The following is an 11,711-nucleotide window of genomic DNA, read 5'->3' as shown; positions in this document are numbered from 1 at the left end:
GGTACAAATTGTGGGCTGGCCTCTAACAACACTCGCTCTAAAGAACCTAGTATTTGAAGATAAGGCTTAGATTGCCGAATCGGAAATCCTTTTTTTTTTGTCATCTGAACCCTCTTCAGCCTCCAGTTGCACATGCATCATAATTGCAAAACCGATCCTCGCTATTCCGGCCACGATGAGGAGCCATGTCAGCAACGCTATCCTGATATTGTTGCATGGCATCATCGCTGCGCTGATGCCGACACCGTAGTCCGGATGCGACATGGACCCATAAAGATGAGGGGTTTTTAGAAGCCGTCGTCACGAGGTGGAGAGTTGTAGTAGCCGCTGGGAGTAGATACAGATGTCGAGATCACCCGATTTGTCGTGTTCAGAACTAATGCACCCGTGCTGCGTGATATATCATACATTGCGTCGATCATACAATAAAAACGAAATAAATTTTTAGCACTTCGATTAGGTTGTTATGGCTTGCCTGGTTGACGGGTACTTGCAGGCGGTGGTGCTTGGTTCGGTGATGGTGAGGATGGCGGTCCCTCCTAGGCCAACCACTTATATTTTTTCGAGATACCCCTTTGTGTGCTACTCGGAGTATCTAGGTATGCTATCTTTGGCAATAATGTTCAACGAAACATCCTCACAGGCTATGCGTTTTATGAGCTATTTTGGTCAATTCATGTTGCAAACCTGTGTGGCGTAATCAATTTTCTTGCCATTTCAGACCCGTTGCCAAGCGCCAAGTTCGTAAACCCCAGCTGCTATTTCTTGGATGTGATAGAATAGAAGATAAGCTTGTCGATCCTGAAGTGGGTCCTATGTACAAGCATGATCGTTTTCACAATGTTTGTAGCATTGTCAATGTCGTTCTTTAAACCTTTAGTAGGGTTCCATCGGTTCATAGGGTCCTGAGGGGTGGATCGCTTCGGAAAAAAAATCGGTTCATAGGGCTAGCCGTTAGCGCTGTATTTTTCCGTGAGTATGCATCTAGTGAAGCTCAAGATACCATGTGATACTTCACAATGGTTTGGTCTCCAACGTATGACCTTCGTCATCTTATTTCTTTCGATGTACATGGGCGTACCCTCGGTTAGAGACATCATCAAGCACCAACTAACCTAACCATGATACCCTATATATGGTGTTGTCACAACTTGCTAACCAATAAGATATATTATGGCTCTTGTGTTTTTTTTTTTTTTGACCTGGACTACGGTGGGCTTGCGCCAGCCTGAACGATTATATTAAACTACTCCGGAAAGGAGCAAAACCGAGGAGCATTACAAAAGTTTTTAGAGGGCAGAGGGGAGTAGAGACTCTTGTGTTTTTTCTAGTCGCCACCTAATGTATCTACTCCACGATTATCGTGTGTCTATATTTCGCGAAAAACGAAGAAGCTATGCGCATGACGGGGGGTGGAGGATTTTGAAACTATATGCACAGAACTTGAGTTTTTTGCAATACATTGTACCTCCGCAATGGAGGAATGTGTCATTCTAACTGAAATGTATGCCAAAACTTGGTAACACTGACTACGGCTATAAACATGTGTAGCATTAGCTAGCAGCCTGCTCGACGCCGCTGCCACTCTGCTTCTGCAGTGGCACTCTGTTTTCCGATGCATCTAGATTGCAGAATCGCACTTCTTTTTTATGTGAGCCCTCTTCAGTTCAGTCGAGTGATGTTCAGCCTTCAGTCGCACATGGATCAGAATTGCAAAGCCGCCTGCAAGCTTTACTTGTACAGGTTGAGACACGCCGCCGCAACGAGGATGCACGTCAGCGACGTCGTCCTGATCGTGCTGCGTGGTGTCGTGGCGGCGCTGATGCCGGCGCCGTAGTCCGGAGGCGACATGGACCCGTAGAGAGGAGGGGGGTTGTAGAAGCCGCCAGCGCCAGGAGGAGAGTTGTAGTAGCCGCCGGGAGGAGAGCCGAACGTCGGGGTCAGCGGATTCGTCGTGTTCAGAACCGATGCGCCCGTGCTGCATGACGCGCGCGCCAGTTGGTTTGTCAATCATACGACGAGGGAAACAAGAGATTTTTCAGCAGTTGGATGATCAGTGGCTTATGGTTTACCCGGTTGACGGATACTTGCAGGTGGTGGTGCTGGGATCGGTGCTGGTGAGGATGGCGGCGCCGGCGAAGTCGCAGCTGGTCTGGACGGGGTTCTTCTGGTAGTACGAGTTGAAGGCGTATGAGGCGTGGTCGCGCACGGTGTCCGGGTCGGCGCAGCTCCCGCCGGGCTGGATCGGCGAGCAGTCCGCGCCCTGCCCGCACGCGTAGTCCAGCGCCACCTGCAGCGCCGCCGCGCCCGCGCTCGGGCTCGCCACGCACCAGCTCCCGGCGCTGGCAGCGGCAACCGGGTGCGCCAGCGACGGCTCGGCGGTGGCAAGCGGCGACGCCGGCGCGGGGTTCGTCGGCAGCGGCACGGTCGCGAGCGGCGTCGTCACGTCCCGCCTCGGCGTGTCGCGCGCGCGCTCCAGCCTCGCCACGCCGTGCTCGACCGCTCGCCCTGCAGCTTGACCCGAAGCAGTAATTCGTGAGAGCGTCCAGACGAAAACATCACCTTTTGTTTGTTTGAGAGTTTCGCTAGATTTTCTGACGCGAAAGCATCCGTTTGAGAGTAGTATATGACAGTGACACGGCACTCTGCTCGTCCGTTGGTCAGCGGGATTTAACGGGTTCCGCGTGCGCGCTGACAGCCTGGCGTGCTCCAGCATGCAGTGATTGCTTTCTGGCTGGGCGCTTCGCGGGATGGAAGAGCAATTAATTGGAACCAAACATGTCGCTAATTAATTAATCCGCGCGCGCACATACCCCGAATCGCCATTTCGTACATCGCGTTCCCGACTCGACTCCATACGCAACCAAGCCGCCGCCGCCGCCTCAATCAACTACTCCTAGATCGCTCGCTGTTTCGCCGTCTCGTTCATTACTCTACGGCGCTCCAGCGAATCAAGCTTAATTCCAGCGTTTTACACTCGCTCAATATGCATGCTTCCACTTGATTGGCGCCTAGCTTGTCTCGCGCGCGCAACTTAGTTGGCTCCATCATGCGTGCATGTCCGCACACTTTTCACTCACCTCACGCGAGCCTGCCTGCTGCTGGGCTCATAGTTGGGCTACAATCAATTCAAGCTTCACTACTACTCCAAAATACTACTGTATATCCAGACTTGGTGTAGTCACCACATGAATCTCGCACACTGAAATAATATTCGCCTTTTTGAGACACACAAATATCAAACCTAGGGTTTTGAACTCTGGTGGACTGGGGTTCAACAGTCCTCCTAAGAGCATCTCCAGCCGCGTCCCCCAAACCGTCCCCCAAAGGGATTTGGGGCACGCCGGACCAAAAATGCTATACAGCCACGTCCCCCAAAGCCTTTTTTTGTCCGGCGCGCCCCTATACGGTGTCCGGCGCCCCGAGCCCGTCCCCGTCCCACAGGGGACGCACCGGGGACGCCGGACACAACGAAAAGCGAGGCGGAAGTTATTGGCGCGCAGCGACGGTGCAGTTCCCGCAGAGGGCGCAGCGACGCGTCCCGTCGCGCCTAGCTCTGCGTGCCGGCGTTAATGAGCGCCACCGCTCCTCCGCCTCCCTCCGGCCTATAAAAGGGGCGCCTCTCATCGTCCCTCTCACACACAAACCCTAGCACCTCTCTCCCAAACCCTAGCCGCCACCATCTCTCAACAAGACTCGACGCTATGTCTGGTAGAGGCGGAGGCCGACCTCGCGGCCGCGGCCGTGGTCGTGGTCGTGGCCGCGGCATAGCTGAACGCTCGCCGTCGCCTCCCACGCCGTCGTCTTCATCGTCGGAGATGGACGTGGAGCCGGACGTCATGTTCGAGTTCGTCCACGTCCTCAAGGGCGACCCGCGCGGCATCCAGAGGCTGCCGGACTCCTTCGCCGAGTACGTCGGCGGCGTACGCCCGCGCACGATGCATCCGCGGGAGCATTCGTGCGGCTACTGCCGGTGGATCGTCAAGGCGATCTACGACGCGCGCGGCAAGATGTACCTCAACATCGGCTGGGAGAAGTTCGCGCGCCACCACAGCCTCGAAGTCGGCTTCATCCTCGTGTTCTCCTACTTCGGCAACAGGGACATGAGCGTCAAGGTCTTCGACGAGAGGCGCTGCCTCCGGGACTACCACGTCGACAGGGACTCCCACGACGATAGCACCGACGAGGAGGACGACTGAATGAGTGTTGTTTCTTCGCAGCGAATACGTGCACGGAGGTTTCGCCTGTTCGCCTCATCGGTAGAACCAACAAGGGCACCATCCTCCCGCTGGATTTTCCAGTTTAGGTGATCGGGTGTGCCCTCGAGTGTTCTTTCTTAGCAGCGAACACACGAAACCTTCGATGCACGGCCTAGTTAGGTTTAGTTTCTTTGCAATATTTTATATTTGTGTCCACCATGGTTCAAACTATGTATTAGTTTGTGGAAAACCATGTCCAAACTATGTTTTTGTGTAAACCACGTTCCCAATTATGTATTAGTTTGTGGAAATTGAAATAAAATGCCAAGAAAAAATATTTTAAATGTTTGGGGGCGGTGTTTGGGGGACGCGGCTGGGGAGCGACGTCCCCCAAATGCGGCACGAGCAAAACACGTCCCCCAAACGCTCAATCCGGCGCGGTTTGGGGGACGCTTTGGGGGACGCGACTGGAGATGCTCTAACCACCCAACATAAGATTGGTTCTTTTTTCTTAAGGAGAACAAAAATACCTTCTCCATTTCTCCCATAATTATTGTCACAAATTTACATGTTTCCAGACATATCTTGTAAATATATACATCCGTGCCATTTTTTTTCCTAACTAGAGCAACTCCACCGGTGACCACACACATGCCGCCTACGTATTAGGGTCGCCGTTCATACATGTCGGCTAAAAGTCTTGAAACGCCCACACAGGTTGAAACACTACTATATTTACATAAACGCAGCATCATCTCTACAGCAGAACCTCAGCAACACCGTCTTGTACTTGAACACCATCAAACTTTCACAAATCTCTACAGCTCTTCAAAACTACACTCTTCCGACAGATAGATACCATTAAAACAACAAAGGGCATGTTTCAACAAGCAAAGCTTCAACTAAAAAGTTATGCCAGGAAAATTTCGTATACATGCTCTCAGATCAAAGCTTTTGAATGATACGTGTATGTGCATTCATTTGGCATATAGAAAGCCGAAGGAACAGATTGGCTACATAGTTGCACGATCAGTACGAGCAAATTCAACCAGATTCAATCGAGGCGGGCATCCTAACATGACACGCAAGGACAAACCACCAAGACATACAAACTCTTCTTCACACGGACGAATCCATAAAAACACCAAAGGCCCATGTTGTAACACGCAGCCAAATCGTGCCACCGACATTTCGATATGTGGTCAGATCAAAACTATACATGCCACCAAATGGTTATACATCACTATGATACAACAGCCTAACCTGAAGCATGGCATGCCAATAAACACTTCAAATAATCATGTTCAGGACATCGGCTCGACGGTAGGAACCAGTAACTTACCTAAACCCATGGGCATCGAACAAGAAGAAGAAGGCCTCTGATGCCAGCGCAAGCCAGCGAGGGCGGAGGTGAGCGCCTCTGATGATGACGTTGAGCTTACCATCCTTCTGCTCCCCTCCCCCTCCAATATGCTATGAACCTGAAAAATATGTAAGTTTTCAGCACTGCATGGGCATGCATGATAAGCAGCAAACAATCAAACGAGTTGAGCAGATACTAGTGCCAATGAATCTACCGCCTGTGAACACAACAAGTATTCATTGACTGGATTTGTTTTAATCCATACCTGCATGCTTCCTCTGCTGTCTACAAATTCAGTTCATTCAACAGGAGAAAAGAATCAATTTTTTGGAAGCTAGAGATGTACATGAGACTCTAATCCAAGATATCCACACAAGAGGCAACATAACAGAAACAGAACCTTGATGCCGACAGAGCAGAACAAGGTGCTAAGACCGGCAGGTGTACTGCTCCAGGAACTTGTCCAATCCACTGCTCAATAGCCAGCGCTTAGCATAAGTGAACTTTGTAACATAAACAAGCTACTGAATCTACCTCCTGCCACGCCAAAGCAATAACATAAACAGCTGATAGCACGACACTGTCCACTTCAGTAAAAACAAACTTTGATCTTCTTCTCCACCAACCTAAGGTTTCAGCTAACTAATTAGAGCAATCGGTGAGGAAACTAGTATTAAACCATTCAATTTAGTTAACTAAATAGCTGCAGATAAGGACAGTTTGCTAACACACACAAAAAAATCCCAGAAAACCAAAACTGATCCCGGGTGCATATGCACCCGGTATGTATAAAACATATTTCAAAAACATAAAAAATTTAGGAAAAAAATTTAGCATGTATAGGGACATGTTCTATGTGTGCACGTAAAGTTTCACATAAAACCGACAATTTTTATACCCTGTGTAAAAAAGACAAATAATGCCTCGAGAAATAGACTATTTTAGCACCAAAAATTTGTCTTTTTTGCACAGGGTACAAAACATCTTGATTTTTGCTGAGACAACTTTGTGAGCATGTAACATGTCAAGGTATACATGCGGCATTTTTATTTATATTTTTTTGACATTTGTAAATATATTTAATATGTATTTCAAATAAAGGGTGCATATGCACCCGGGTGCAGAAACACCCTGTCCAAAAAATCCATGCTACTAAACTGAATCAACTCAATCTCCTTATAAATTGTTCAAAATGCATATTTCCCAAATGTTCACATAAACCTGGTTTGCATCTATCTGCAACCCAAAACGTGAAAAGGAGCTCTATTTCTGCTCCAACAATAATCGAGATCTTGGGTCTAATGTGTACTGCTAGATTGGTCTCAGTAGTAGGCAAAAAAAAAAAAAAAAAAAAAATCGACCTTTGGTGGTCCTCGGGGATGAGCGCGGACGCCGTCCACCTGCCATGGCCTAATTGCCTTCGGCGTCCCGGCCAGACGCCGGTGAACTGGCGCACGGCAATGAGTCGGGCTCCAACAGCCATGCGCGCGACGAGGTCCGGCGAGCTCGACGGTGCCGCGCGCAACGACGCACGCGCGCGCCGGCGAGCAAGCCAACCGCGCCGACATGGTTCCGGCCCTCGAGTCGGGTCGCCGCCGCCTCTCTCGTCGCGGAAATGGAAGGTGAAAAATGGTGGGTAGGCTTAGGGTCGATTGATTTTTTTCTGGTCTAATAAATCGACGAAGTTCCAATTCTCCATGGAACGCGAAGGAACCAGAACGGGCCTCATTGCTGCAGGTTGGCCGAATTTGGGTGGCTATACCCCGGCCCACATTTTCTCTATTTTCCATCTCGACTAGACTATTAAGATCGAGATCGCCATTAGCTAGCTGATGCCTTAACAGCTTACATGCATGCATGTCATTGCCGGTTTGATTAGTACGTAACTGGTTCTGATTATCTTTCTTTTTTTGTGAGAAATTCTGATTATCTTTCTTTCTTTCTCTAGCTAGCAAGGCCACTCATGCATACTCACTCTTTGTCCATGGCTAATCCTTGTGATCAAATGTAGCAACGTGTACATATGCTCTATCTTCTACTTTTTTCCTTTAGCAAATGCAATCACGGCCACACCTAATTTTTTTTCTCCATTTCTTCACTTTCACAAACTAATACACTCGGTTTTAATTTTCAAACTCATAATTATCATCTTTTAACATCTATAGATCTCTTGTTGACGAAATTGGCATCGACGGGCGGAATGATAACCGGACGCACTGCCTCGGGGATGAGGTAGCGGTCTCAAAGCCTAGCACGCCACGCTCAAAGGGGGGTGTCTCACGAGATAGCCGCGTGCATGTCTGGTCACGTGTACATGATGCACACACAAACAATGGACACCTAAGGACATACACATGGCGAAATGCAACCCGTCTTGTGATCATTTTGGTTTTGATAATCTTGACTACATGGTATATATTGCATAGTAGCAAGTGCCGTGCATGTAATTGATTCCTTGGTTCTAGTAAGCTAGCTATCTTTTGGTGGCGGCGCGGCGGACGGGGCGGGGGTGGGAATGGGACTATGGGAGGGATTCAGATGCGGTGGTTTTTGTCGGTGGGCCATGTGGAAAAGTCAGCGGCTTGGCCCAATGGGCTACGCTGCTTGTATGTGTCAGCGGTATAGCCTTGTGGGCCACGCCAACTGACGAGGCGGTTCCTCGGTAATGCCCACCATGAGGGGCTTAGGGTTGACGGAAGGCGGCGATGGAAGTTCCGGGAGCGAGAGAAGACACGACGTACCCAGGTTCACATCCCCGCGGTGGAGGATCGCTACGTCCTGCTAGCAATCCACTATATGAATATATGTGTACGTGGGGCCGCCATAGGCGGAGTTGTTAGATCTAGTCTAGTTCTAATCAGCGGGTTGCGTTGTCTAGGCGTGTCGCCTCTATGATTTATGTTTCTGAATATGGGTGTCCCTAAGGGGTGCCCTGCCTAGCTCTATATATCAGCCAAGTTAGAGTTTACAAGAGTCCTAGTAAGATTCGTATTGGAGTCTTCTTTCCTTGTAGTCCAAGTTGGTAACGCGTACATGTCCAGCTTGTTGAGTCCTTGTGCTGGTCCATCTCGATAATATGTATCGGGTATAGCAATATCGCGTATCCGAAGGGTAATGCCCACATCACCAACCTTTTTTTCGGACCAGGTCGCCGGGGCCCACAAAAGTGACAGTGTGCCATGCCCGGGCTACGCCGTTCATAGGCCACTACTAGCAGTGTTCAAACATTATGTACGACGATGGTATTTTGTCCAAATACCGACAACATGGAACTTTTACAGTGTGCCACTACTATTTTTACGCTTATAAGCTAATTCCTACTAGTGATACAACTACGAACTGGCAATTTCTCCTCAAGAAAAACTACCCGCTAGGAAGATTGTGAACTTACAGTGCAAACTCCCACTTCGAGACCATCGACCCCACTCTTGTTTGAACGTGGCCTCTTTTTGGGATGATGTCACATGAAATAACCACTTTCAATGAGAAGCTAGGGGAAGATGTTGTCGACGAGTCAGGGTTTCTCATGAAAATATGTGAGAAAGGGCCGGAAACTTTCCTGCTCTTACATGAGGTCCTTATATGGGAATATAGGGTGTTGTATAGAGAAAAATCTAGCGCTCAACTCTGAAGTGACACTTGCTTCACAAAGAGAACTATCACTTAAGAGGGTTCTACACTTATAATGTAGACTTTGAGGCCATCGACCCAACTGTTGTTTGGACGTGGCGTAATTTTTTTTTGTGATGGTCATGCTCCTATGACATATTCTAACAAAAATAAGGAGTAATTAAGTCAGATGAAAGAAGAACTTTATATGAAAATCTAGGGGTACACGTTGGAGAGCCCACTGATCAAAGTTTTTCTTGAAATATATGCGAGGAAGGTTGGGGAACTCTCCTCTGGTTGCATGGGCTATTTTTGAGTTGGTGTTGTCCCTATGTCATATTATATTATTATTATCAAATAGAAAAGTCACGGAAAGTCACAGATTTGGACGAAAACTTAGCATATTTATGAGCTGTAAATCAGGGGAACACATGACATCACACACAAAAACCGTTAGAAACCCAAAATAGCCACAAGGTTGTGTTTTATGGTGTCCCATGCAAAGTTGCTAGGGTGTCTTGGGGTGGCGCCGACTTTCGACCATGGTGACAACATCTTGATGCCGCATGTTTGTGGTCGGGGGAATATGCATACACCGATTGCCGTCACATACTCTTATATATTGAATGCCTTTCTATCGCGCCATAGACACTTCAATGTGTTCTTCTACTTGGTGTATGCATATTAGCCTTGGTTCTTCGTGTGGTCTTCTCGACACCTTGGGTGTTGTGAGGTTCTCGACGAACCATGTAGAGTCTAGCGCTTCAGCTCAAGGTTGTCCAACACGTCGTCTCGGTTTGCGTCCGACTCCGCATCACATTTCGGCGGGCAACATGCTCATGCACGTGTCACGGTCTCTACTCTGTATGTCATCCACCATCATCAGGTCACAACCCGCTTTTCCGAGATAAAACTTTTTACCCTCATTGCCACAATGTAGTGTGCATAACATATTTCAAAAGTCAAACGATGTAAGTGTTTGAATAAATTTATAGATAAAATTATTTTTATCTACAAGACTTAATATATACTGTATGAAAATATAAATGATGATGAATCTAATGGTATTTCGTTTGGTATTCCAAATGTTGATATTTTATTCTACACATAGTTGGTCAAACTTTACATTGATTTGTCTAAAAATTCATATGCACTAGTACATTTTAGTAAGGAGGGAATTTGTAACACGTGTGGATACACGAGTGGCCATATTGCAAATCCAGTGGGAGATGCATACATTTTTTTTTACTCCAGTACCTCCCATTAAAACAAAATCCAGCGCGAAACAGTCTCTTGATCTACCCAATGCGACAACAGAAAGCCAATCCAATACTATTAGATTGTCCTTTCGATACCCCCGCCATCCACTCCGCCGCCGGCATTCACTCCGCCCGCAGCACACCATGGTCGAGGTCGAGGTCGAGGTCGCCGCCTCCTCCTCTCCCCAACGCATTCCCCTCCAATCTCCCTACCCAGCACTCCACGACCACGCCCAGCTCTCCCCTCTCCCGCTCCCCTCTTCTCTAGTGCCACAGAGAGGAATAGCTAGCCGGTGAGGGTCGGGCGGCTCGGCGGCCACCTGCAGCAGACGTAGCCAGCCAGAAGGCTGCGGCCCTCGCGGACACAGGCGTCCACGTTGTAGTGCCGGTCGCCCATCTCGGGGCGCGCATCACCGCCGGCGAGCGCGTCCGAGTGCCCCGGGTGTCTGCATATCCCGCTGTCCCTCCTCCTCCCTTTTCTCCATCTCGGATGGATGGCAGCAGCTGCGGGGACAGTCTCCTCCGATGGTATCGACTAGGAGCTCGCCCAGGCCCAGCACGACGGAGCGCGCTGCAAAAGGTTGTTTTCTTCCCCCTGCAACATTGTGTGGATATCACGGTCAAACTTGAGGGTGTTGGTTCGTTGATTCACTACGTTTTTAAATACTAGCACATCATCCACAAACATTGGTTCGCCATACTCTGTTTGGTGTAGTTTATCATGTCCTCGTGTCTTCTGGCAATGTGGTTCATCAGATCACGATACAATCTCTTTATAGATCTGTTTAATTGCACACTTGTTCTCTGTGTGATCTGCTAGCTATCTCTCATTTTATTACAAGATGAAATCAAAACATTCATGAATTTTGGTTGGTGAGATGCAATTTTGCTTTGGAAAGCACCTAATGTATTAAATATTAGTTTTTTTTTTTGATTGAAGTTCATCATATAATGACCAAATATGGGAGTTGATGTATTGATTCACCATTTTTATATAGTAGCGCTGAAGTCACTAAGATAGGAAGTTGGACCTGATTTGGTATGTCCTGATCTTAGCCACTAAGAATCTTGCTGGGCTTGATAATTGATATTGGTCCAGTGTTACATTACATTACCTAGAGGCGTAGAGCATGTGTCACCACTTCTGTTTTTTTACTTGTAAATGAAAAACCTCTTCCTATATTAACCTTATCTGTGAAATTATCTTATATTATTTATAATTTTATCAAATTTGGGAGTTAAACTCTTAGTTGTGCTTGTGCAAATAATCTGCTGAGTCCT

The 11,711-nt window shown here is 48.1% G+C and overlaps 1 protein-coding gene across 1 annotated transcript; it reads right to left on the bottom strand.

Annotated features, from left to right (window-relative positions):
* Positions 1 to 1,731: 1,731 nt before the first annotated feature.
* On the bottom strand, positions 1,732 to 10,827 carry LOC124648207 (PLASMODESMATA CALLOSE-BINDING PROTEIN 3-like). The gene is made up of 3 exons (XM_047188004.1): positions 10,751 to 10,827; positions 2,073 to 2,594; positions 1,732 to 1,978 (listed from the first exon to the last, which is right to left on the bottom strand). The coding sequence occupies exons 1-3, from the start codon at positions 10,825 to 10,827 to the stop codon at positions 1,732 to 1,734; spliced, it is 846 nt and encodes a 281-aa protein (XP_047043960.1).
* Between the last annotated feature and the right edge of the window lie 884 nt (positions 10,828 to 11,711).

The sequence above is a fragment of the Lolium rigidum genome, chromosome 4 (assembly GCF_022539505.1).
Source record: "Lolium rigidum isolate FL_2022 chromosome 4, APGP_CSIRO_Lrig_0.1, whole genome shotgun sequence".
In the NCBI taxonomy this organism is placed as follows: Eukaryota; Viridiplantae; Streptophyta; class Magnoliopsida; order Poales; family Poaceae; genus Lolium; species Lolium rigidum.
Note: the sequence above shows the minus strand (reverse complement) of the source record. Positions and strands in the feature narration are given on the sequence as shown.

Excerpts from the sequence above, each read along its gene's own strand:
- LOC124648207 (XM_047188004.1), bottom strand. The coding sequence starts at position 10,827 with ATGGGCGACCGGCACTACAACGTGGACGCCTGTGTCCGCGAGGGCCGC. Across the intron at positions 2,595-10,750 it reads GCTGGCTACGTCTGCTGCAG|AAAATCTAGCGAAACTCTCA; the intron begins GTGGCCGCCGAG and ends CTTTCGCGTCAG. Across the intron at positions 1,979-2,072 it reads TGCAAGTATCCGTCAACCGG|CACGGGCGCATCGGTTCTGA; the intron begins GTAAACCATAAG and ends CGCGTCATGCAG.